The following is a 27,847-nucleotide window of genomic DNA, read 5'->3' as shown; positions in this document are numbered from 1 at the left end:
GCAGTGCTAGCTTAACTGCTATAGCTCACTGCGAATCAACTGGAATTGTGCCCATGAGAAGGTGTGCAGCCTCAGGAATTCAGTAGAATGCAAGGGATGCGAATGCACAACCAGGGCATTCAAGCAGTGTGATGGAGTGGCTTGTGATAAATTTCCAAAGATCGATCTTGAAAAATGTAGAATTGGAATCTGTTAGAAAACAGACAAACAACTCCAAATAAGAATTGGTGATTCTTTGGTATCCTGAACATTGGGGGTGGGAGGAGTTTGCTGACAAATCCGTGGGATCTGGTTAAGCACATCTGCTAGTTGTGTTCTGTAAGGTTTTCAACCAGTTCCTCTTTAAACCATATTCCAAATGTTAAAGTACAAGTTGTACATACATATTATAGATTGTGTTAGCTGTCTAACTTTGTGTAATAAAGGTTATTTTGTTTGATCAAAACAATGGAATCTTACTGCTTTATTCTCTGAAGCATCTAGAATCTCAAATTTCTTCTGCTGTAAAAGAGAACTAATCCATAATATAAATTGGCAGTCTTGTCATGACGCTGTTCAATGTCCTCACATTTCCTCAAACACAGCAAACCCCATCCACAAAATGAATTAGAGAAACTTGCCAAGGGTCCTTTGACAGCACTGTCCAAATGCACAAACTCCACCATTCATCACAGTAAAGGTAACAGGTCTACGGAAACACCACCCACTGCAAGTCTTCTTCACGTCACACACTATCCTGATTTGGTATTGTAATTTAGAATTCCTTCATTGTCACTGGATCAAAATCCTGGAATAGCTTCCCTCACAACAGAAGTGCTTAAACTATTCAGCGGGAGCCCACCACCTTCTTGAGGAGAACTTGGGATGGACAAGTTCTTTGGTCTTTCCAGAAATACACTTCCTTAATACAATTACCAAAAACAAAAGACACCAGTTCCAAAACCTTGACGGCTGCTTACTTGTTCGGAACTTACTTGGAAAGCTTTGCACTTCTCTTCCTTCAGCTGCTTTTCAACTTCCACATGACGTGCCAGTCGATCTAATGTTGACAGAACTCTTTCCTTTTGCCAATCAATGTGATCTTTTGGTTTCTGTTTATTTCCCAAAAAAGTACACAAAAAGCAATTGTTAATCATGTTTTTACAAAAAATCAAAACAAATATTTGTTTCAAATTGCATGCATATACTATTTCTGAATTCATTCTCAGGAACATAGATTATTATATGAAAGAGTTACTGAGATTTGTTCTAATCAACCTTTTCAGAGGTGATCTTACACTCCTCTGGAGCAGGTAGGACTTGAACCTACGTCGTCTGGCTCAGATCTAGGGTCTCTCTCTCTCTCTCTCTCTCTCTCTCTCTCAATTCCCTGCAAGTGGTGCCTTTCTTAATCTGGTGTTTTCATGGAATGACTCTGAAGGAAGCTAGTTGTCCCAGCTCTGTTGTGATCATGCCTTTTTTCTATATAATGTACTACAGGATCCAACATACGAAAGGTAATTGGTACAGCATGGAGACTGGAGACAATTCAAATCATCCATTCTCAATTTTTGATAACACTTGGTCTGTTCATCCACCTTCCACTCCTGAAGAGTGATCATGATATGTAGGAGCAAAAGGAGGCCATTCAAGCCACTAAGACTGTGCCACCATTCAATGAGATTATAACTGATCTGCTTATACTCACAACTCGACTTTCCTGCCTTTTCTCCATAACCCTAGATTGCCATAAGGGTAACAATCTGTATCTCAGCATTGATAACTCTGTGGAAAGAATTTCACAATTTCATTACCGACACAAGAAATTCCTCCTCTTAACTGGGCAAACACTTACTCTGAGATTATACACTCTGGTCCTAGTTTCTCCAACAGAGGAAACAACCTTTCCACATCTCTCCTGAGTTGTCACTAAGAGTCTTACATGTGTCATTAAGGTCTTGTTGTTCTTCTAAATTCCAAAGAGAGTAAGTACAACCTATCCTCAAGAAAGTCCCTATTTTTAATAGCCAGCAGCCTGCTCTCAATCCAGTTGGAGTATTCACTAAGTCGCAGCAAGAAAAGCTGAGCGTAAACTTGGTCCTGACTTCCATGACAAATATGGAAATACTATCCTTTTGAGAACACTGGCATTCTGTGTTGTATCTGGAATTATACCTCACACTGACCTCACATGGAACTTTCTGCCACAGGCAACAGTACACATTTTCATGTTGTGCAGCACCAGTACCACGGTAGAAGAGTGCGGTTCTGGTGTGTTATTGTCCAGACAAGATCCTCTCAAAATATTTTATGACATCGCCGAGAACCTAACCTTTTCTTATTTGAAAGGCAAATGTGGAATGCCATGTTCTGGATGCAATGCAGCTGGTCAAACTACACCATGTTAAGTAAAAACAGTTTATTTAAATACTATCATTAAAATATAAACAAGAGAAAGACAAACTTAGAATAACAACTCAATTGGAAAGTTTAACTGAATAATATATACAGAAGCTATTACTAATTAACTGTTCCAATATAGTTACATCCCATAAACATACCCCTTGGAAAAAAAAGGCAATTCAGACAGATTCTCACAGGCAGTTCTCCAATCCAGGAGGGAAAAAAACATTGAGAAAATTCAGAGAGTAGCAGCCAGGAGACATTCGCTGAAACTTCCAACCCTGTTGAGATTCCAGTAGCTTCAGATGCAACTGAGAAACTAAAACCCAAGCTTTAGCCTACTCACTTAACCTGTCTATATCCCTTATAGACTGTCATCCTCACCACTTACTTTCTCATCTATTTTTGAATCATTCGCAAACTTCGCTGTTGTACGAAGGTAGAGTTGTACTAAGGGGGCCATTTTTAGTATGGCAACCTGCATTTACTGAATACTAGAGGGATCAATGCTGGGGCCATGATTACTTATAGTGTATTAGTAACTTGGATAAGGAAAGTCAATTTACAATAGCTAAGTTTGTGAATGATTCAAAAATTTATGAGAAGGCAAGTGGTGAGGATGACAGTCAACAAGGAACGTAGACAGGTTAAGTGAGTCTGCCAAAACTTGGCAAATTGGATATAATGTGGCAAAATGAGACAATGCACCTTGGCAGCAAGAATAGAAGAGGATTGCTGCAGAGCTGAACCATAGCCGCCAATTTAATCACAATCCTAACACTTAGGCTAGCCCTCACCCCAAACCTACCTCCAGTCTTACCACTAAACTTAATTTTAACTCCAGCCCAAACCGTAAAGAAGCCCAAGTCCTAAATCAACCCTAACGTTAATTCTATCCCTAGCCCCAACCCTAACCCTACCATTAAACCTAACCCCAACCCTGACCGAGTCCAACAGCAACCTTGACTTTCACCTAAGACCTAACCCTACCCGAACTGTGACCCTAGCCCTAAACTAAACATTAAGTCTAGCCCTCAGCATAACACTAAACCTAATCCTAATCCTTACCTTAACCCTAATCCCACTCCTTGCTCAAGCCCTAGCCCTAATCCAAGCACCAACCCAAATCTTAGTCCTAATTCAGGCCCAAACCCTAACCCAAACCTTAACCGTTACTCTAACAACAAACCTATGCTAATTAGAACATAGAACATTACAGTGCAGTACAGGCCCTTCGGCCCTCGATGTTGCGCCGAGCAGTCATACCAATCTGAAGTCCATCTAACCTACACTATTCCATGTCCATCCATATGTTTGTCCAATGACGACTTAAATGCCCTTAAAGTCGGCGAATCTACTACCGTTGCAGGCAAAGCATTCCATAACCTTACTACTCTGAGTAAAGAAACTACCTCGGACATCTGTCCTATATCTATCTCCCCTCAATTTAAAGCTATGTCCCCTCATGCTCGCCGTCACCATACTTTGGAAAAAGGCTCTCCCTGTCCACCCTATCTAACCCTCTGATTATCTTATTTGTCTCTATTAAGTCACCTCTCATCCTTTTTCTCTCCAACGAAAACAGCCTCAAGTTCCTCAGCCTTTCCTCGTAAGACCTCCCCTCCATACCAGGCAACATCCTAGTAAATCTTCTCTGCACCTTTTCCAAAGCTTCCACATCCTTCTTATAATGTGGTGACCAGAACTGTACACAATACTCCAAGTGCGGCCACACCAGAGTTTTGTACAGCAGTAGCATAACCTCATAGTTCCGGAACTCGATCCCTCGATTAATAAAAGCTAAAACACTGTATGCCTTCTTAACAACCCTGTCAACCTGGGTGGCAACTTTCAAGGATCTGTGTACCTGGACACAGATCTCTCTGCTCATCGACACTACCAAGAATCTTACCATTATAGCCCAGTACTTTGCATTCCGGTTACTCCAACCAAAGTAAATCACTTGACACTTGTCCGCATTAAACTCCATTTGCCACCTCTCAGCCCAGCTCTGCAGCTTATCTATCTCTCTGTAACCTACAACATCCTTCGTTATTATCTACAACTCCACCGACCTTAGTGTTGTCTGCGAATTTACTAACCCACCCTTCTACGCCCACATCCAGGTCATTTATAAAAATGACGAACAGCAGTGGACCCAACACCGACCCTTGCGGTACACCACTAGTGACTGGACTCCAAGATGAACATTTCCCATCAACCACCACCCTCTGTCTTCTTTCAGCAAGCCAATTACTGATCCAAACTGCTATATCTCCCACAATCCCATTCCTCCGCATTTTGTACAATAGCCTACTGTGGGGAACCTTATCGAACGCTTTGCTGAAATCCATATACACCACATCAACCGGTTTACTCTCATCTACCTGTTTGGTCACCTTCTCAAAGAACTCAATAAGGTTTGTGAGGCATGACTTACCCTTCACAAAACTGTGCTGACTATCTCTAATCAAATTATTCTTTTCTAGATGATTATAACCTTTATAAGAGATTATATCTCTTATAACCTTTTCCAACACTTTACCAACAACTGAAGTAAGGCTCACTGGTCTATAATTCTAACCCTTACCTTAGACCTTTCCAAAGCCCTTACTCAACCCGAACACAATCCCTAAATTTACCTCACCTAGCACCCCATCAACCTCCAGATACATCTCATCATCCTTCGTCATTTCCGCCACCTCCAAACGGACCCCACCATCAAGGATATATTTCCCACTCCTCCCCTATCAGCATTCCGGAAAGACCACTCCCTCCGCGATTCCCTCGTCAGGTCCACACCCCCCACCAACCCAACCTCCCGGGACCTTCCCCTGCAACCGCAAGAAATGCAAAACCTGTGCCCACACCTTCCCCCCTCACTTCCCTCCAAGGCCCCAAGGGATCCTTTCATATCAGTCACAAATTCACCTGCACCTCCACATACATCATTTACTGCATCCGCTGCACCCGATGTGGCCTCCTCTACATTGGGGAGACAGGCCGCCTACTTGCGGAACGTTTCAGAGAACACCTCTGGGACACCCGCACCAACCAACCCAACCGCCCCGTGGCTGAACACTTCAACTCCCCTCCCACTCCGCCAAGGACATGCAGGTCCTTGGCCGCCTCCATCGCCAATCCATGGCAACAAGACGCCTGGAGGAAGAGCGCCTCATCTTCCGCCTAGGAACCCTCCAACCACAAGGGATGAATGCAGATTTCTTCAGCTTCCTCATTTCCCCTCCCCCTACCTTATCTCAGTCCCAACCCTCGGACTCAGCACCACCTTCTTGACCTGCAATCTTCTTCCCAACCTCTCCGGCCTATCACCCTCACCTTAACCTCCTTCCACCTATTGCATTCCCAACGCCCCTCCTTCCTACCTTTTATCTTAGCCTGCTTGGCATACCCTCCTCATTCCTGAGGAAGGGCTTATGCCCGAAACGTCGACTCTCCTGTTCCTTGGATGCTGCCTAACCTGCTGCGCTTTTCCAGCAACACATTTTTCAGCTCTGATCTCCAGCATCTGCAGTCCTCACTTTCTCCTAGCTCTAATGCCAATGCACACCTAAGACAAAACCCTAACCACTAGATTTTTTTTTAAAGATTTCCTACAGCGTGGAAACAGGCCCTCCAGTCCAAGAAGTCCACACTGACCTGCTGAAGAATACCCCACCCAGGCTCATTTCCCTACATTTACCACAGACTAATGTACCTAAAACTATGGGCAATTTAGCATGGTCGATTCACGTAACCTCCACATCTTTTGGAATGTGGGAGAAAACCAGAGTATCTGGAGGAAACCCACGCAGACATAGGGAGAATGTGCAAACTCCACATAGATAAACAAGTTGCCTAAGGCTGGAATCGAACCCATGTCCCTGACGCGGTGAGGCAGCAATGCTAACCACTGAGCCACCATGCCCCTCGAGCCTCGTCCTAACCCCAGCTTGAACCCTATCCTACCCGAACCCTAACTCTAGCATAAAGCCTAATCTTAATGCTAACCCAATACCAAGCCTACAACTTAACCCTAACACTAGACCAAGCCCAACCCCTAACCCAATCCTAACCTTACCACAAGCCCTAGCCAAAACCCCAGTCCGAACCCTTGCCCTAGACTTGGCCCTAACCCAAACTCAAATCCAAGCCCAAGCTGGAATCCTAACCCTAACTCTGGCCCTGCCCCTAATCCCAATGCCAACCTTAACCCTAACAACCCCAATTCTAGCCCTAACCCAAAAGCCTCCAGTAGCTTTGCCATAGCTCGAAATGGTACCCCAAATTCTCACTCTCATCCTACCCAAACCTTAACACGAAATGTAAACATCACCTATGGCCAAACCAGAACCAAGACCAAGCCCTGACCTGAGCCTGAACCCAAGCCTGCAACTTAACTCGAACCTGAGCCCTAACCAAACCAAACCGTAACCCCACCCGTAACCCAAGCCCCAACCCGAATCTTAAACTTTAGACTGGCCCTAGCGCTAAGCCTTATTCTAACCCTAACGCATGACCCAGCACGCACTCTGAACCTGAACCCTTACCTAAACCCAAGCCTGAATCATAACTAAGTCTGGCCCTAACTCTAGCCTTGGTCCTAACCTTAACCCAAGTCCACAATTTAATGCGAACTTTGGATCTAACCCTTGCCAAAACCGACAATTTAACCCTAACCTATGCTCTAACCCAACCCTAGTCATAAACTCATCCGTAACCCTAATTCAAGCCCAAATCTTAACTCTGATCCTAATCCTAACTCTGACCCGATCCCAAGCCCAAGCCCAAACCGTAGCCCTAGCCCCAGCACTAATCCGAACGCCAACCCCACCCCAGCAAATGAATTCCAACAAAATGTTTGCTTTATTATAATCTGCCAAGACTTGTTTTCCTGTCTTCATACAGGAACAAGGACGAGGCTTAATTCTTTGTCTGTGACACACAATGTAAAATCTCTTTGGTACCACACTACCACCTCACAAAGTAACCAAGTATTTCAGTGAACACAAGTACTAAGATATATTTACGTGAAGTGGAGAACTAGCCATTTGGATACAGAACTGGCTGGAAGGGTTACTTTTCAGACCAGAGGCCTATGACCAGTGGTGTGCCACAAGGATTGATGCCGGGTCCAGTACTTTTCGTCATTTATATAAATGATTTTGATGTGAACATAGGAGATATAGAGTCATAGCTATTTACAGCATGGAAACAGACCCTTCGGTCCAACCTGTCCATGCCGACCAGATATCCCAACCCAATCTTGTCCCACCTGCCAGCACCCGGCCCATATCCCTCCATACCCCTCCTATTCATATACCCATCCAAATGCCTCTTAAATGTTGCAATTGTACCAGCCTCCACCACATCCTCTGGCAGCTCATTCCATACACATACCACCCTCTGCGTGAAAACGTTGCCCCTCAAGTCTCTTTTATATCTTTCCCCTCTCACCCTAAACCTGTGCCCTCTAGTTCTGGACTCCCTGACCCCAGGGAAAAGACTTTGCCTATTTATCCTATCCATGCCCCTCATAATTTTGTAAACCTCTATAAGGTCACCCCTCAGTCTCCGATGCTCCAGGGAAAACAGCCCCAGCCTGTTCAGCCTCTCCCTATAGCTCAGATCCTCCAACCCTGGCAACATCCTTGTAAATCTTTTCTGAACCCTTTCAAGTTTCACAACATCTTTCTGATAGGAAGGAGACCAGAATTGCATGCAACATTCCAACAGTGGCCTAACCAATGTCCTGTACAGCCGCAACATGACCTCCCAACTCCTGTACTCAATACTCTGACCAATAAAGGAAAACATACCAAACGCCTTCTTCACTATCCTATCTACTTGCGACTCCACTTTCAAGGAGCTATGAACCTGCATTCTTTGTTCAGCAACACTCCCTAAGACCTTACCATTAAGTGTATAAGTCCTGCTAAGATTTGCTTTCCCAAAATGCAGCACCTCGCATTTATCTGAATTAAACTCCATCTGCCACTTCTCAGCCCATTGGCCCATCTCGTCCAGATCCTGTTGTAATCTGAGGTAACCCTCTTCGCTGTCCACTACACCTCCAATTTTGGTGTCATCTGCAAACTTACTAACTGTACCTCTTATGCTTGCATCCAAATCATTTATGTAAATGATAAAAAGTAGAGGGCCCAGCACCGATCCTTGTGGCACTCCACTGGTCACAGGCCTCCAGTCTGAAAAACAACCCTCCACCATCACCCTCTGTCTTCTACCTTTGAGCCAGTTCTGTATCCAAATGGCTAGTTCTCCCTGTATTCCGTGAGATCTAACCTTGCTAATCAGTCTCCCATGGGGAACCTTGTCGAACGCCTTACTGAAGTCCATATAGATCACATCTACTGCTCTGTCCTCATCTTCTTTGTACTTCAAAAAACTCAATCAAGTTTGAGAGACATGATTTCCCACACACAAAGCCATGTTGACTATGCCGAATCAGTCCTGCCTTTCCAAATACATGTACATCTTGTCCCTCAGGATTCCCTCCAACAACTTGCCCACCACGTTCAGGCTCACTGGTCTCACTTACCACCCTTCTTAAACAGTGGCACCACGTTTGCCAACCTCCAGTCTTCCGGCACCTCACCTGTGACTATTGATGATACAAATATCTCAGCAAGAGGCCTAGCAATCATTTCTCTAGCTTCCCACAGAGTTCTTGGGTGCACCTGATCAGGTCCTGGGGATTTATCCACCTTTAACCATTTCAAGACATCCAGCACTTTCTCCTCTGTAATCTGGACATTTTGCAAGATGTCACCATCTATTTCCATACAGTCTATATTTTCCATTTCCTTTTCCACAGTAAATATTGATACCAAATATTCATTTAGTATCTCCCCCATTTTCTGTGGCTCCACACAAAGGCCGCCAAGCTGATCTTTGAGGGGCCCTATTCTCTCTCTAGTTACCCTTTTGTCCTTAATATATTTGTAAAACCCCTTTGGATTCTCCTTAATTCTATTTGCCAAAGCTATCTCATGTCTCCGTTTTGCCCTCCTGATTTCCCTCTTAAGTATACTCCTACTTTCTTTGTACTCTAAGGATTCACTCAAGGTAAAAACAATGACTGCAGATGCTGGAAACCAGATTCTGGATTAGTGGTGCTGGAAGAGCACAGCAGTTCAGGCAGCATCCAAGGAGCAGCAAAATCAACATTTTGGGCAAAAGCCCGACATTTCCTGATGAAGGGCTTTTGCCCGAAACGTCAATTTCGCTGCTTCTTGGATGCTGCCTGAACTGCTGTGCTCTTCCAGCACCACTAATCCAGAATAAGGATTCACTCGATCTATCCTGTCTGCACCTGACATATGCATACTTCTTTTTCTTAACCATAACCTCAATTTCTTTAGTCATCCAGCATTCCCTATAGCTACCAACCTTCCCTTTCACCCTGACAGGAATATATTTTCATACCTAGTAAGTTTGCAGATGACACCAAAATTGAAGGTATAGTGGACAATGAAGAGCACAATGGGATCCTAATCAGATGGACCAATGGAGAGATGTGGCAGATAAAGTTTAATTTAGATTAATAGGAGGTGCTGCATTTTGGAAAGGCAAATCAGGACTTGCACACTTAATGGTAAGCTCCTGGGGAGTGTTGCTGAACAAAAAAAACCTTGGAGTGCAAGTTCATAGTTCCTTGAAAGTGGAGTTACAGGTAGATAGAATACTGAAGAAGGCGTCTAGTATGCTTTCTTTATTCGTCAGTGCATTGAGTTGGGAGGTCATGTTACAGTTGCACAGGACATTGGTTAGGCCAGTTCTGGAATGCTGCATGTAATTCCGGTCTCTCTCCTATAGGAAGGATGCTGTGAAACTTGAAAGGGCTCAGAAAAGATTACAAGAATATTGCAAGGGTTGGAGGATTTTAGCTATAGGGAGAGGCTAAATAGGCTGGGGCTGCTTTCCCTGGAGTGTCAGAGGCTGAAAGGTGGCCATACAGAGATTTATAAAAACATGAGGGAGTTGTTAGGGTAAATAAATAAGGTCTTTTCCCCAGGGCAAAGGAGTCCAGAATTAGAGGGCATAGGTTTAGGGTGAGAGAAGAAAGATTTAAAAGGGACTTAAGGGGCAACTTTTTCATGTAGAGGGTGGTGCGTGTATGGAATGAGCTTCCAGAGGAAGTAGTGGAGGGAGGCTGATACAATTACAACATTTAAAGCATCTGGATGGGTATACGAGTAGGAAGAGTTTCGAGGAATTTGAGCCATGTGCTGGAAAATGGGACCAGATTAATTTAGGATATCTGGTCGGCATGGACAAGTTGGACTCAAAGGTCGGTTTCGGTGCTGTACACCTCTATGACTCTATTATTCTAAAACATACTGCGAAGAAACAGACCCAATTCATCTTTAATGGCATTTTCACTCTAAATAATCCTTCTCCCATCTTACTTCATTGCACATTATCAACATTTCCTTCTGTTCCTTTCTCTCATGTGTGCAAATCCGGAACTGGTCTCAATCATTTCTTGTGGCAGGTCCCACATTCTCTTGTGCAAAGACGTTTCTCCTGAATTCCTTGCTGGATTAATTTGTAAGAAACATTCTGTAGTTTTACATATCCTTGTTCCTGTTAAACACTTTATAATCACTAGCACAATCAAGTACTCACCCTGTTTGGTGCACCGTTTCCTTCACTGTCTTCATCACTCAATAGATCGATACATTCTAACACTGGCCTTAATGGCTGCTCCTTTAATCATAAAAGAAAGGAGTAATTATCTCATGTATTAATTTCAGAACAAATTTCTTGCACGGATCATCATGCTTTCTGTATGAAACTCATTCCCCAGTATTCCACTTGACCAAACATTTCATTAAAGTTGCAAAACAAGTTTGCACCGTGAGACAGTGAGAAATAGAACCCAGTTTTCTGCTGTCATGGAGATATTAGTGATGTTTCTACATTCTTGATTGACAAGGGAGTTACAGGTAATAGGGGGCAGAGAATAATGAGGAGTGGAGACCACAATCTTATGAGAATGTGGAGCAGATCTAAAAGGTGCTGAATGGCCTACTCAGACGCTAGTTCTGGTGTCTCAAAATTCAGTGCTCCCTACGAGGCCATTTCAGTAATGTCAGTGCGGGGAGCAGCTGGGGTCTTTATCCTCTCTGTACCATCAACACACCCACAAAGAAGAGAGATAAAATTTTAAATAATTTTGTGAGGAGTAAATTGGCTTATTAAAAGTCTTCATTGTACACTAAGTATATAATGGGATCACAATAAGTAGTTGATCGCTTGAGAAGCTTACCATCCCCCTGCCAACTGTGAAGCACGTTGCTAACTTAAATAACAATATGATCATGGCAACACCAAGACCAAGACTTCTTTTTTAAATTGATAATGAAATAAGATAGAGATTGGTAATGAATTGGTAGAGGATACAGACTGGGGGCAGGGGTTCCAGATACAAACATTACTAAACATATCAACACGTCTTAATGTTGTTAAATAAGTGCAAAGAGCAGTCGGGTCAATTTTAAAGGATAGAATTGAAAAACGAAGAAGTTCTTTTATACATAGAAACCATTAAGCAATTTCCATTTACACAGCACCTTTAACATTTTGAACAAGTCAAAGATATTTCACAGTATTATCGGTCAAAATCTCATACCATGTCACATTAGGAGATATTAGAACAGGGAAGAATGCATGAAGGCTTGTGAAAAAGGAGGAAAACAAGGTAAAAAGGTTCCAGGCTTTCCAAACAGCTAAAGGCACAGTTGAAGAAAACAAAATCTGTGGCCAAAAGAAGTAGGACAGCATTCAAACACTAGTGGATAAAATTAAAGCATCACTGCACCAGATCACTGAGCTGTGTTTGGCATTTTAGAACAATCTCCCCAGGTCACATCACTATGCCATTTTTGGCAGGTGATAACCAAGCTCAACACTTTTCACATTCTATTGAGGATGTAAAGAGCAAGGGAAAAGGACACAAGTGAAGCAGACTGATTAAAAAAAGACTACCCAACAGTATGATTTACCACATGTATGTTCAACCTTTATCCATGCTATATCCTCAAGCAACCTTGCAAATCTTTCCTGAGTTTTAGGCATCCAAAAGGGATGTCTTCAAGACGAAAGTTAGAATTAAAACCTTGGATAAACTTTCATCTTGCTGGGGACAAAATACTTCAAGTCATTTTTGAAATGATTGAGTTGTAAGAGAACTGATCAGTTAGTGCACTGGTTGCGCACCCTTGTCATGTCACATTTCCAATCTCTCAAAAGGCAATATCTGCTGGTTTAACAGAATAGTACTCCACAGAACCCAAAGTGAAAATGTAGCCAACATCACTTCTTCTGATGTGCCAAAGGGCTGACATTGCTGACATATGCAGGTGAGATCTATTCAACCTGCATTCCATGAAACCAAAGCTTCTTTAATCATTCGTCTGGAATTTCTCGACATACTCCAGGTTTTGAGGGCAACAGAAATTTGAAAAGAATATCCATCACCTAAACTGACCAATAGGACAGGGAAAAGAAACAAAATCAACTATAACAACCCATTTAGAAAAATACTCAATACGACCAACAGAATCCAAACAAAAACAAGTGAATGGGGCACTCAGTAAAGCAAGCAACTTCTCTGCATTGTGTTAACTCAATGTTATTACAATTATGCAGCTCTTTCAGGTTTTCCCTTGACTGGCTGATCCTGACCTGCAAAGTTCAGGAGAATTACTCTTTGTATTGAGAACCTCCTGTTTACTATGCAAATATCCAAACACATTCTCTGAAAAACCCTGTTCACATTTTGATAGGTCATAATATTCCAAAACAAATGAATAACTTCCATGAAACAGGTAATCAGCCTCATCATCCAATGTTAATGGATCCTCTTACATAAAAATTCCAGGGTCTGCATCCATATTTGCACAAACTAGACCAATTATTCTTTGAACTATACCCTGTATAGCAGGTTTGAGACAAATTGTTTCTCAACAAACTGACGAGAAAATATTGTATTGTTGTTCAATCACAAATTACAAAATTCAACAAATAAATCAGACTTCTCTGCAGGAAGAGACAGTTTTATGCAATCATTATTGCCAAAATGACAAGGGCAGGCCACTGATAGATTGGACATGAGGCACTTGGTCCAATTTTAGTTACTAACAAACAGTGAGATGTCCCAGAAGTTAGTTCAGAGAAGACAAAGTCATTTCTGTGAGCCTGAGTGTCCTAGTACCTCAAAGTATTTAAATATAATCTTGAATGATCTCAGTTACCTGACGGAATAATAGGGTGGTAATGGTAGGGGATTTTGGGACTGGGACTGCCATTGTGTTAAGGGTTTAGACGGAGACAAATTTATTAAATATACAAGAAAATTTTCGGATTCAGTATGTGGATGTATCTACCAGAGATGGTGCAAAACTTGACCTAGTCTTGAGAAATAAGGCAGGGCAAGTGACTGAGGTGTCAGGGGAGCACTTTCGGGCCAGCGACTATAATTCAAATTAGTTTTAAAACAGTGATGGAAAGGGATAGACAGGATCTAAAAGCTGAACTTCTAAATTGGAGAAAGGCTAATTTTGACAGTATTAACCAAGAACTTTCAAAAGCTGATGAGGGCAGATGCTCACAGGTAAAGGGACGGCTGGAAAATGGGAAGCCTTCAAAAATTAGAAAACAAGATTTCAAACATATATATTCCTGTTGGGGTGAAAAGCTGCTTTGAGCCGGACGTCGCTGGTGGGCAGGTTGTTGGAGGAATCCTGAGCGGCATATTTGAAAAGACAAGGACTGATTAGGGAGAGTCAACATGGCTTTGTGCGTGGGAAATCATGTCTCACTAACTTGTCTGAGTTTTCTGAAAAAGTAACAAAGAGGACTGATGAGGGCAGAGCGGTGGATGTGATCTATATGGACTTCTGTAAGGCGTTTGACAAGGTTCCCCATGGGTTACTGGTTAGCAAGGTTAGATCTCAAAATACAGGGAGAATTAGCCAAGTGGATACAGAACTGGCTCAAAGGTAGAAGACAGAGGGTGGTGATGGAGAGTGTCTTTCAGACCGGAGGCCTGTGACTAGTAGAGTGCCACAAGGATTGGTGCTGGTTCCACTATTTTTCCTCATTTATATAAATAAGTAAGTTTTATACGAACATAGGAGGTATAGTTAGTAAGTTTGCAGATGACACCAAAATTGGAAGTGTGGTGGACAGCAAAGAAGGTTACCTCAGATTACAGTGAGATCTTGATCAGATGGGCCAATGGGCTATGGGCGGCAGATGGAGTTTAATTTAGATAAATGCGAGGTGCTGCTTTTTGGAAAAGCAAATCTTAACAGAACTTATACACTTAATGGTAAGGTCCTAGGGAGTGTGCTGAACAACAAGACTTTGGAGTGCAGGTTCATTATTCCTTGAAAGTAGAGTCACAGGTAGATAGGATAGTGAAGGTGGCATTTGGTTTGCTTTCCTTTGTTGAACAGAGCACTGAATACAGGAGTTGGGAGGTCATATTGCAGCTGTACAGGACAATGGTTAGGCCACTTTTGGAGTATTACTTGCAATTCTGGTCTCCTCCTTATCGGAAGGATGTTGTGAAACGTGAAAGGGTTCAGTAAAGATGTACAAGGATGTTGCCAGGGTTGGAGGATGAGAGCAATAGGGAGAGGATGAATAGGCTAGGGTTGTTTTCCCGGGAGGGTCGAAGGCTGAAGGGTGATCTTATAGAGGTTTATAAAATCGTGAGGGGCATGGATAGGATAAATAGACAAAGTCTTTTCCCTGGGGTGGGGGAGTCCAGAACTAGAGGACATAGGTTTAGGGTGAAAGGGGAAAGATATAAAAGGGACTTTAGGGGCAACATTTTCACTCAAAGGGTGGTACGTGCATGGAATGAGCTGCAAGAGGAAGTGGTGGAGGCTGGTACAACTACAATATTTAAAAGACATCTGAATGGGTATATGAATAGGAAGGGTTTGGAGGGATATGGACCAACTGCTGGCAAATGGGACTAGATTAGGTTGGGATATCTGGTCGGCATGGACAAGTTGGACCGGAAGGTCTGTTTCCATGCTGTACATCTCTATGACTATGACTCTCGGTGTAGGGAATGCTGGAAGACTAGAGAAATTGAGGCTTTGGTTTAGAAAAAGGAAGTATAAGTCAGGTTTAGATAGCAGAGATCGAGTGAATCCTTAGAAGAGTATAAATGCAATACGAGTATACTTAAGGAGGAAACCAGGAGGGCAAAAAGATAGCTTTAGCAAATAAGGCTATGTAGAATCCAAAGGGATTGTATAAAAATATTCAGGACCCCTCAAAGATCAGCAAAGTGGCTTACATGCGGAACTGCAGGACACAGGGGGTTGCGTGGTGGTGGTGGGGAATAAGAGGTTGAACAGTTCATCAACTTCACGAACACCTCCCACCTTGACCTCCTCGGACACCTCCCTCCCAATTCCTCTGCCTCTGCCATACCTGCTCCCAGGAGGAGCAATTCCAGTGCAGGACATCCCAGATGGCCTCCTACTTCAGGGACCGCAATTTCTCCTCTGTGATCAACAAGGCCCTCCTGCGCTTCTCCACTTCCTGCACCTCCGCCTTTGAACCCTATCCCTCCAATCGCAACAAGGTTAGAACCCTCGGTCCTCACCTTCCATCCCAGTAATCTCTGGATACAGCGCATTATTCTCCACCATTTACGTCACCTACAATCAGACACATCCACCAGATATATTTCCCACCCCACTCCTATCAGCATTCCACAGAGATCATTCCCTCTACAACTCCCTCGTTAGGTCCATGCCTCCCCACCAACCCACATGGCACCTTCTCTTGCTTCCTCAAGAGGTGTAAAACCTGTGTCACACCTCCCTCCTCACCGCCATCCAAGGCCCCAAAGGATCCTTCCACATCTGGCAGAGATTTTCCGGCACATCCAAACACCTCATCTACTCTGTCCATTGCTCTCGATGTGGTCTCCTCTACACTGGGGAGACAGGACGCCAATTCACAATGTTTCAGGGAACATCTCTATGTGACATGCAGGACCTGATCAGGTATACCCTTGAACTCTGTAGGAAGCTAGGGAGGTGATTGCTGGGAGCCTTGCTGAGATATCTGGATCACAGATAAGGTGCCAGAAGACTGGACGTTGGCTAATGTGGTGTCACTATTTAAGAACGGTGGTAAGGAAAAGCCAGGGAACTATAGATCAGTGAGCCTGACATCAGTGGTGGGCAACTAGTTGGAGGGAGTCTTGAGGGACAGGATTTACGTGTATTTGGATAGGTAAGGACTGATTAGCGATAGTCAACATGGTTTTATGCATGGAAAATCATATCTCACTAACTTGATTGAGGTTTTTGAAGAAGCAATGAAGAGGATTGAGGAGGGCAGAGCCATGGACGTGATCTATGGGACTTCAATAAGGTGGTCGACAAGGTTCCTCGTCATAGACTGGTTAGCAAAGTCTCATGGAATTCAGGGAGAACTAGCCATTTGGATACAGAACTGGTTTGAAGATACAAGACAGAGGGTGGTGGCAGAGAGTTGATTTCCAAACTGGAGGTCTGTGACCAGTGGAGTGCCACAAGGATCGCTGCAGGATCCACTTTTTGACATTTATAAACATGAATTGAATGTAAACAAAGAAGGTATAATTAGTAAGTCTGAAGATGACACCAAACTTGAAGGTGTAGTGGATAGTGAAAGTTATTTCAGAATACAATGGGATCTCGATCAGATGGGCCCATGGGCCAAAGAGTGGCAGATGGATTTTAATTTAGATAAATGTGACACGCTGTATTTTGGAAAAGCAAATTAGGGCAGGACTTATACACTTAATGGGAAGGTCCTGGTAAGTATTGCTGAACAAATTGACCCTGGAGTGTAGGTTCACAATTCCTTGAAAGTGGAGTCGCAGGTAGTTCCGATAGCGAAGAAGGCACCTAGTAATCTTTCCTTTATTGGTTAGAGCATTGAGTATAGGAGTTGGGAGGTCATGTTGTGACTGTACAGGACTTCGGTTTGGCCACTTTTGAAATAGTGTGTGCAATTCTGGTCACCTTCCTGTCAGGATGGTGTAAAACTTGAAAGGATTCAGAAAAGATTTTCAAGGATGTTGCCAGGGTTGGAGGATTTGACCTATAGGGAGAGGCTGAATAGGCTGGGGCTGTTTTCCCTGGAGTATATAAGGTCACCCCTCAACCTCAGGTTTATAAAATCAAGTGAGGCATGGATAGTGTAAATAGGCAAAGTCTTTCTACCTAGGTAGGGGGAGTCCAGCACAAGGTTTAGGGTGAGAGGGGAAAGATTTGAGAGAGACCTACTGGGCAACATTTTCATGCAAAAGTTGGTGCATGTATGGAATCAGCTGCAAGAAGAAGTGTTGGAGGCTGGTACAATTATGACATTTAAAAGGCATTTAGATGATATATGAATAGGAAGGGTTTAAGAGGGATATGGGCCAAATGCTGGCAAATGGGATGAGATTAATTTTGGATATCTGATCAGCATGGACGAATTAGACCTGTTTCTGTGCTGTACATCTTTATGACTATATGTGTAAGAGATACCTTTGGTTTGTTGGGAGAGAATCAAATTCAAAAATGTTTATTTACTTGATACGATATTGTACAGAATCAAAATGCATTTGTGTCAAATTATGTAAACAGTACTTTTTTATGAATAAAGTATGTTATTGAAATAAAAATAGTTGCAGTGCACCCTTCTGGCCCACCAGCTTGCGCCCCTCCCCAAACGGTGTTTGTGTCTGGAAAAAGACAGCAACAACATACAGGGGAAGAGATGAATCATCTCCTTTTAACAAATTTGAGATTTCTCCCAAAGAATGTCATGTAATTTTTTTAAGTCTCTTTTTTATTCTTCTCTCCCCTTAGCAGCGGCAAGCGTCAGTTGCAAGTCCCAGAGCAGCACGCATGGAAGCAGCCGTGGAGCAGTGTGCAGGCAGCAAGTCCTGGATGGAGAGAAGCATGGGAGATAGGAGTGGGGTGGGAAGCATTCCTGGCACTTCCCTTGGAACAGCTGAGTGCCAGTGCAGAGCAGTCTGGGGTTTGGAGGGGAGCAGAGATGGCAGTTGGATTGGTTTCTGGTGTGGGCAGTCAGATCATGTGCAGAGGATCTGCGCTGAGCTGGTACACTGTAATGTGTTTTTGTAATTTTCTACCTACTGTAATGTTGACCCTATTTTTAACTTATTCAGTTAAAGTTATGTAACTACCTTTATTCCTCTGCTGTACTCAAGAATCCTACCTAGGTAATTGCACGATAAGGCGGCAGACATCGAAAAAGCTTTTCACCATACTCCCACAATAGAGTACACGTGACAATAAAAGGACATTGTATTGTACATTGTACTGTATGAGGTCAAGAGACCAGAGGGGAAAAGTTACAATTTTGTGGAATAACATACAATATTAGAATACATACGCTCACAAATATCACTTCATCTTCACTTTCACATTTTCCTGCTGGCAACAACCCATCACTGGACGACATGTTAGACAATAAGGAACTGCCTGGGAAAAGATCAGAAAAAGATTTAGCGAGTTGTTGTCAAGCACTTAAAAACAAATCAAAGAGGTATCTTGCAGGTTTGTCATAAAATCCTGTCTTCTACTTCTGGGTCAGCATTTCTAAAGCAAGCTTAAAAAGAGAGATATTGCCACTTGAAAATTGCTGCTCAGAGATGGAAACATTTGAACAGCTTTGCCAAACTGAATTTAAAAGGTTGCTTCAAGATAATTTCATGAGATGTGGGGGTCACTGGCAAGGCCAGTATTTGCTGTGCACTCTTAATTGAGACAATGATGATTAGCAGTCTCATTGAACCATTGTAGTCCATCTGTTATGATTTTTCTGGATTGGTTGATACACTCAGAGTCATAGAGGTGTACAGTATGGAAACAGACCCTTCAGTCCAAATTGTCCATGCCGACCGGGTATCCGAACCCAATCTAGTCCCACCTGCCAGCACCTGGCCCATATCCCTCCAAACCCTTCTTATTCATACACCATCATAATGCTTTTTAAATGTTGCAATTGTACCAGCCTCCACCAATTCCCCAGCAGCTCATTCCATACACGTACCACCCTCTGCGTGAAAAAGTTACCCCTTGGTTCTCTTTAGGATCTTTCCCCTCTTATGCTAAACCTTTGCTCTCTAATTCTGGATTCCCAGGGAAAAGACTTGGTCTATTTATCCTATTCATGCCCCTCATGATTTTATAAATCTCTATATGGTCATCCCTCAGCCTCTGACACTCCAGGGAAAACAGCCCAGCCTATTCAACCTTTCCCTATAGTTCAAATCCTCCAACCCTGGTAACATCCTTGTAAATCTTTTCTGAACCCTTTCAAGTTTCACAACATCCTTCCAATAGGAAGGAGACCAGAATTGCACGCAATATTCCAAAGGTGGCCTAACCAATGTCCTGTACAGCTGCAACATGACCTCCCAACTCCTGTACTCAATACTCTGACTAATAAAGGAAAGCATATCAAATGCCTTCTTCACTCCTATCCACCTATGACTCCACTTTCAAGGAGCTATGAACCTGCACTCCAAGGTCTCTTTGTTCAGCAACACTCCCTAGGACCTTACCATTAAGTGTATAAGTCTTGCTAAGATTTGCTTTCCCAAAATGCAGCACCTCGCATTTATCTAAATTAAACTCCATCTGCCAATTCTCACCCCTATGGCCCATCTGATCAAGATTCTGTTGTAATCCAAAGTAACCTTCTTTGCTGTCCACTACACCTCCAATTTTGGTGTCATCTGCAAACTTACTAACTAGACTTCTTATGCTCCCATCCAAATCCTTTATATAAATGAAGAAAAGTAGTGGACCCAGCACTGATCCTTGTGGCACTCCACTGGTCACAGGCCTCCACTCTGAAAAACAACCCTCCACCACCATCCTCTGTCTTCTACTTTCGAGCCAGTTCTGTATCCAAATGGCTAGTATTGCCTGAGATCTAACCTTGCTCACCAGTCTCCTATGGGGAATCCTGTCGAATGCCTTACTGAAGTCCATATAGATCACGTCTACTGCTCTACCCTCATCAATCCTCTTTGTTACTTCTTCAAAAAACTCAATCAAGTTAGTGAGACATAATTTCCCACGCACAAAGCCATGATGAGTATCCCTAACAGTCCTTGCTTTCCCAAATACATATACAACCTGTCCATCAGGATTCCTTCCAACAACCTGCCCACCACTGACGTCAGACTTACTGGTCTATAGTTCCCTGGCTTGTCCTTACCACCTTTCTTAAACAGTGGCACCACGTTCGTCAACTTCCAGTCTTCCAGCACCTCATGTCTATGGTTGTCAGGCCAATTCAGAGGGCAGTTAAGCGCATTGCTGTGCGTTTGGAGTGACTTATGGACCAGGCCAGTTAAATGCATCAAATTTTCTTATCTGACAGGCTTAGTGAACCAGATGAATCATTATAACAATTGATGGCAATTGATCATCAACATTGGAACTTAAAGCTAGTCTCACAGTTATTAATTAACTAAATTTATTAATCTAAACCAAATCCCACTAGCTGCCATGGTAGGAAAGCATTTGCCAGGACCTTTGGCTTATCCAAAGACAACCACCACCTTTCACACTGTTCATGCACTATTCTCAGTTGTTATGAAACATCACCTCAGGTAACTCAACTATTTCCCACATGTCCCTTACCTCCTTCAGCCTTCACCCCATCAAGCAGACCACAGGCTTGATCCTTTGCCAAAATATTCATTCAATAAGACTGTGCAGATGAGCATGCACCTTAACTCCAATATCTACTCACCTTGGTTCTAAGCTCTCATATTTTAACCAAACAAGATAAATACTTGTTTAGAAATCTTCCACTGACTGCCCACTCCCCCAACCTCAATAATTACAATATTAGCTAAATTTCTGGTTTTTCTTTGAATATTCAATTCCCATTTAGTTTTCTACACTTAACGAAATACAAGCCAATGCAACCAGTCCCCATTATTTAAGCTCTGAGCCCCTTTATACGACCCTCGGGTCTGAACAGATGAAGGTAAAGCCGCCAATGATGTGGCGAGGAATGCACACAGGGGACTCGAGTTGGGAGAAACAGTTAAGTTTTTGGAAGACTTGTAACAAGCTAGAGATACAGTAATTTACAAATAAGTCGCCTGAAGGTGCGTTATAATGGTAAAGCAAACACCTGCTTTACTTTTTCCAAGTCAAAATACTGAACCGTTCCGCCCCCTGTTGCAATCTTGTTGCAATCCAACATTCCTTCCCCAGTTCAGCTTTAAACTCTGCACCAACCTCCAGCACAACACCAACTTCCTTCTTCACCAGCGCCTGCAGCTTGCAAACTTGTTCACACAGTCCAGGACTCAGTGCCCTGCTTCAGCTGCCCATATACCCACTCTTCTCAGCATTGTTTACCCAGTGGTGAATGAATGAAAGATTGACCAATACGCGGAACGAAAAGGAATAACCTCAAGCGCGCTAACAACTAACGTATGCTCACCAACCCACTCCTCACATTGCCATTAACACACCAGGCCGCTCGTAGACCCAGCTCCGCAATGCGCTTGCGCAACTGTCTCCACGAATTGAACCCGTTCACTGGGCCTGCGCCGCTGTTGCCCCGCCACTCACTGTACCCGATCACTGCGCCTGTGCCGCCGTCTGTCCCATTACCCTGTCACTGCGCCTGCGCTGCCGTCCGCTCCTAAACCCGGTCACTGGGCCTGCGCCACTGTCTCTCCCAGTACCCGGTCAATGCGCCTGCGCCGCCGTGTTCACGGAATCTGGTAGGTGCGCATGCGCCGAAGTATCCTGCTACTTGTCTGCGCCTCCGTGAACGGCAAACCTCTGACTCCTTGCTCACTGCTCCTGCACTATCATCTAATTGCTATTGCGTTTTCCCCCCTTCCCCCGGTTACTGCGCCTGCGCTACCCTCCCGCGCTGTCGCATAGCGTCAGCTTGCTCTGCTTCCCCGCCACTGCGCCTGCGGTAATATCTCCATTGTTAACAGAGGGGGCGCCTGAATCACAATGTACACGTCAGGTGTGTCTGCATCAATGCTAACCAGGTGTGGTGCTTTTAAACATTTCACATTAAAAAAAACTCCCTTGCTATTAGAAATTTATGAAAGAAAGTAGGGAAAAAAATCTTGCATGTCAGTTTAGTTTAATAAGTGAGTTAATTTATTGAGGTATTTCAATTTACTTTCACGTGCACGGTTCCAAAAGTATTTATTGTCAATGTCAGCCAAGGTTTAGTGATTTGCAGCCTGTCATCTGAAGGTGGTGGTTCTAATCCCCATTTTAGAGTTTTGACGATTGTATTTTGCCTGATTCTCTTGGTACAGTTGTGAGGGAATGCTGTGATCACATAGGAACTGACAGTCTGCATGATGTTACAATGAAGACCAATAGTTTCATTTAGATGGACCCTTCTAGTCTTGTGGCATCCGAATGACAACTGAAATAAGACATTGGGGCAACTCCTTATACTTCTTTTAAATTGCACTGTGGCATAGTTGATGTCCTTTGAGAGGGCAGACAACATTTCCAACAATGCAGCATTCTCTTTGAAATTTTGCTTTGTCCTAATGTACTTTGGGAGTTCTCAAGGAATCAAGGGACACCATATAAATGCACATTTTTTGGCAAACTGCTAAACATGAGCAACATCTGCAGAATATAAACATGGGTAATGATTTTGTGCATTTTGATGGTGATTAGTTTTTCCAATCAAAGACACACATTGCTACAAATAAACATGTTTAATATAAACTGTGCCATAGAAACACAATGACTGCAGATGCTGGAAACCAGATTCTGGATTAGTGGTGCTGGAAGAGCACAGCAATTCAGGCAGCATCCGAGGACAGGCAAGGTGCAGAGTAGATTTGCCAGAATGGTCATAGAACCCAGGGATTCAGTTTTCTGAAGAGGCTAGAAAATGAGCATTGAAGGGGAGATGGCCAATGGAGAGAGGTTTGAAAGAATTGATAAGGAGAAACTGCTTCCACTGATAGGGTCAGGAAGCAGAGGGTGAAGATGCATGATAACTGGCAAAATAGTTAGAATGAGAGGTGAGAAGTACTTTAATGAAATGTGTCAGGATGATCTGGAATGCTTGGCATGGAGGTGTTGCAGAAGCAGATTCAATAAATTTCTAAAAAGGAAATGGAGATAACATTGAAAAGGAAAACAGTGCTGCATTAGTGTGAAACAACAGGAGTTGCAATGTGGTAAGAATAACAAATATCTGACCTTCTTTTCTGGCTCCGTTGTGGGAGTGGAAGGAAAACTCATCTTCCTTAATTTTTGTGGAATTTGGCACGTTCTGCCAAATATAGTTCATGGTATCTCAGCGAATATGTGAACCAAAAAGTAACAGCAACCAGCTACTGGAATTCTTTATTTAACAGGTTTTGAAAATCTGTTTCCTTATTTTCAATACTTGATTGCTATTGAGAGGATTTCTCCCTTTCCACCCCCTCCCCTCCCCCACCCCTTTTTCAGGTATGATCCTATTATGCATTCAAACCTGAAGAAAACACTGCTTGGAAACTGAACTGTTTGGATCTTAAGTGATTTAACTTTTCACACCGTTTAAATTTTAGATTAACCATCAGTCTGCGGCTTTCCCTTAGAATACAGTTTTACAGAAAATAAAGAATCAAAGAGACCCAGGGGTAAATAAATACCATTCTTTGAAGATGGCAAGACAAGCTGCAAAGGCTATTTTAAAAATTACATATGGTATTCTTGACTTCATAAATACAGGCATAGAGTACAAGAGCTAGGAATTAGCTAAATCTTCATAAAAGTTTGGCTAGGCCTCCTCTGCAACATTGTTTCCAATTCTGAGATACAAACTTCAGAAAGAAAGTCAAGACTTTACTGAAGGTGCAGAACTGATTTGCCAGAATGGTCACTTTCTGTCTTTCCAGCCTCTGACATCAACAGCTTGTCTTCTGCCATTTCCACCACCTCCAACATTATGCCAGCAACAACCCCCCCCCCCCCCCCCCCCCCCCCCCTCTCCACTTTCAGAAATCTGATGGGATTGTTGCCTTGGTGAGACCCTAGTTCACTCCTTTGACATCTTCACAACCCCTCCCTTTCCTGCAGCACAGTTTTAAAAAGTATTTTCTAATTAACCTGTTCAGGGATGTTACTACAAATTTCGAAAGCCGGAGGGACTTGAACCCAGGTCTCTTAGGCTCAGAGGTAGGGACACTACCACTGCACCACAAGAACCTTTATCTCGCAGCATATCTGCAAAGCCCCAAAACTCCTTTCAAAGGGAAACAATCATTTACTTCCACTTCTTTAAATTTAGTGAGCTATATTCATTGCAAATCTGTAGATATTTTCTACTCTAATCTACACACTGAGTGAATACTTTGCAGAACACTTCTATTTTGCTCACAAACATGGCTCTTCTGTCATGAATTTCAATTCTCCACCTTATTGTCCATCTCACCTCATTTCTTGCCTGATCGAACAAAGGCTGTAATGAGATCAGGAGCTGTATGGTCCTGGCAGAATCCAAAAAGAACATTGGTGAACAGGTTACTGGTGAGTAGTAGTGACTGATGGCACTGTTGATGACACTTTCATTTTCTCATGACTGAGAGTGGACTAATGTTTCATTAATTATCTGGATTATATTTGTTCTTTTTTGCCATAGGACATAGTTGGATAACTTTCCACTTTTATGGTTCACTACCAGTGCTGGAGCTGCATTGGAAGGAGACCATTCAGCCTATTGTAATCTCACTGGTTCTCTGCATATAATAATAGTGCCCTTCTGCCTTTTTTCATAACTCTGCATATTGCTTTCATTTTTAAAAAAATTCAATGTCCTCTTGAATGCTTCAATTGAACCTGCCTCCATCACATTCTCAGACTGTGTATTCCCTAACTACTCACTATGGAAAAAAAGGTTCTCACTTCACATTCTTCCTTTGTAAAGCACTCTGAAACTGTGCCCACTGGTTCTTGATTCACTTATTAGCGAAAAAAATTTCTACTTATCCATTGGTCCAAACCCTTCATGATTTTGAAAGCCTTCATCAAAACTCCACTTTGCCTTCTCCTGTCCAAGGAAAACAGTCCCAACTTCTCCAACCTATCCTCATAACTGAAGTGAAAACAAAAAATGCTGGAGATCGCAGTGGGTCAGGCAGCATCCATGGAGAGAAAGCATAACTGTGCTGACTTATCCTTGGAATCATTCTTGTAAATGTTTTTCACACACTCTCCAATGCATTCACATCCTTTTGATAGTGTGGCTCGCAGAACTCTACACTAGTGTGCTCCCAGTTAAGATCTAGCCAGTGTCTATCTTTTCAGCATATCGTACCTTCCCTGCTGTGTACACCTATTTATGAAGTTTAGAATATTGTATTCTTTATTAACAGTCCTCCATAGCTGTCCTGCCACCTTTAATGATTTATATACATATGCAAGCAGGTCTCTACTCCTGCACATCTTTTAGAATAGCATCCTTTATGTTTTACTGGCTCTCCATGTTCTTTGGAGCAAAGTGCATCATCTCACATTTCTTTGTTGAGGTTGGTGAGGCCTCTTCTGGATTAAAGTGTGCAATTCTGGTAGCCCTGTTATAAGAAGGATATTATTAAACTGGAGAGGGTTCAGAAAAGATTTACCAGGATGTTGCCAGGAATGGACGATTTGAGTTCAAAAAGTAGATGGAAAGACTGGGACTTTTCTAACTGTAATGCTGGAGATAGAGGCATGACCTGATTGAGGTTTATTAAATCGTGAGCGGCATAGATAAGGTGAATGACTATGGGTATTTTCCCTAGAGTTCAAAACTAGGGGGCATCTTGTTAAGATGCGGGGAGAAAAATTTAAAACGGACGTGAAGGGCAACTGTTTTACGTAGACAATTGTTCATGTCTTAAAACGAACTGTCAGAACAAGTGATGAATGCAGGTACAGTTACAGCATTTAAAAGACATTTGGATAAGTTCATGAATAGGAAAGGGTTGGAGATATATGGGCCAATCACAGGCAGGTGGAACGTTTAATTTGAGAACATGGTCAGTGTGGACTATTTGGACTGGATGGTCTGTTTCCATGCTGTATGACTCTGATTCTGTGACTCTCTGCTCTGAACTTCATCTGCTACCTATCCTTTTACTGCCATAAAGCATCAATGTCCTTTGAAAGGTCTTCACTGCCCGCCCCCCCCCCCGGCACAGTTTACAATTCTCTGAAGTTTTGCTTGGGAGTTTTGTAAATTTTGAAATTGTCCCTTTCGCAGCAAGATCTAGACATTGATGTATGTCAAGAAAAGCAAGAGTTCCAATACTGAGCCTTGGGGAACTCCATTATAACCCTTCTTTCACCTGAAAAATACCTCTTAACTATTATTCAGTTTCATATCCTTCAGCAAATTTTGCACTCACGTTGTTACTGTCCCTTTTATTCCATGACCTGAAACTTTTGGAAAAGCATATCCACCACATCAACCCTCTCTGTCACCTCTTCAAAATATTCCAGCAAGTTAGATATGATTTTTCCTCAGCAAAACATGTTGACTCTTTGAAATCTATCCAAACATTTTCTCTGTGATTATTAATTCTATGCTGAATATTATTTCTAGAAGTTCCCCAACACCAAGGTTAAACTGACTGGTCTGCAATTGCTGGTCCAATCTTTATAATCTTTTTTGAACAAGGGCAAGACTTTCGCAATTCTCCAGTCCCCTCGCATCACCGCAGAATCGAGGGAAGATTGAAACATAATTGCCAGTGTCTCAACAATTTACACTCTCACTTCCTTTTATATCGTTGGATGAATCTCATTGGGTATTTGGTGCCTTTTCAACTTTAATCTAAAAAATAAGCTGGTCAGGTATAGAATTGATAGTTGAAGGATTGATATGTTAATCAAAATTTATTCCTTAGTAATTTTAAACCTTTCTAGTGACTGAGATTCCTCTTTGATCATGGCCTGGTTAGTATCTGCTTTGGAGCCATCACCTGGAGATGCAGCTAATTCTGAAATACAAGTCTTCAAGATGAGAGCAGGGATGTGATCTCATCCCCATAGCCCTAACTGTATTCAAAGTGGTCTGCTATTTCTTTATACCATGTTGAAGGAATTAATGCCAGTGTAAAGGAGACAATGGCCAAGTGAGTGAACTGGAAATTTGGTTCAAATGGGAATTTTGTGCAAAGGGGTAGAGAGGTGCTTTATCTAATCTTTATTGTAAGTAGTAAATACTCCAGATGAGATGTAAATGGGAGAGGATAAAAGGCATGGACCGGAAAGCATGTTATCAAATTGGAAAGGGTGCAGAAAAGATTTACATGGATGTTACGGGGACTTGAGGTTTGAGATATCAGGAGAAGCTAGATAAGTTGGGACTTTTTCCACTAGAACGTAGGAGATTGAGCGGTAACCTT

The 27,847-nt window shown here is 42.7% G+C and overlaps 1 protein-coding gene across 4 annotated transcripts in view; it reads right to left on the bottom strand.

Moving 5' to 3' along the window:
* znf451 (zinc finger protein 451) overlaps positions 1–22,119 on the bottom strand; it is an 84,457-nt gene extending 62,338 nt beyond the window's left edge. Inside the window, exons 1-4 of one of the 4 annotated variants that reach the window (XM_087979299.1) lie at positions 21,916–22,119; positions 18,835–18,923; positions 11,032–11,112; positions 975–1,091 (exon numbers count right to left, since the gene is read on the bottom strand). In XM_087979299.1, coding sequence (XP_087835425.1) covers positions 975–1,091; positions 11,032–11,112; positions 18,835–18,903 — 267 coding nt within the window. In that variant the 5' untranslated portion in view covers positions 18,904–18,923; positions 21,916–22,119. The other 3 variants (XM_043681314.2, XM_043681324.2, XM_043681340.2) reach the window with 3 other exon arrangements.
* Between the last annotated feature and the right edge of the window lie 5,728 nt (positions 22,120–27,847).

The sequence above is a fragment of the Chiloscyllium plagiosum genome, unplaced genomic scaffold (genome assembly GCF_037043375.1).
Source record: "Chiloscyllium plagiosum isolate Xiang-an unplaced genomic scaffold, Cpla_swu_hap1 HiC_scaffold_3, whole genome shotgun sequence".
NCBI classification, from domain to species: Eukaryota; Metazoa; Chordata; class Chondrichthyes; order Orectolobiformes; family Hemiscylliidae; genus Chiloscyllium; species Chiloscyllium plagiosum.
This window is presented reverse-complemented; position numbering and strand designations above follow the sequence as displayed.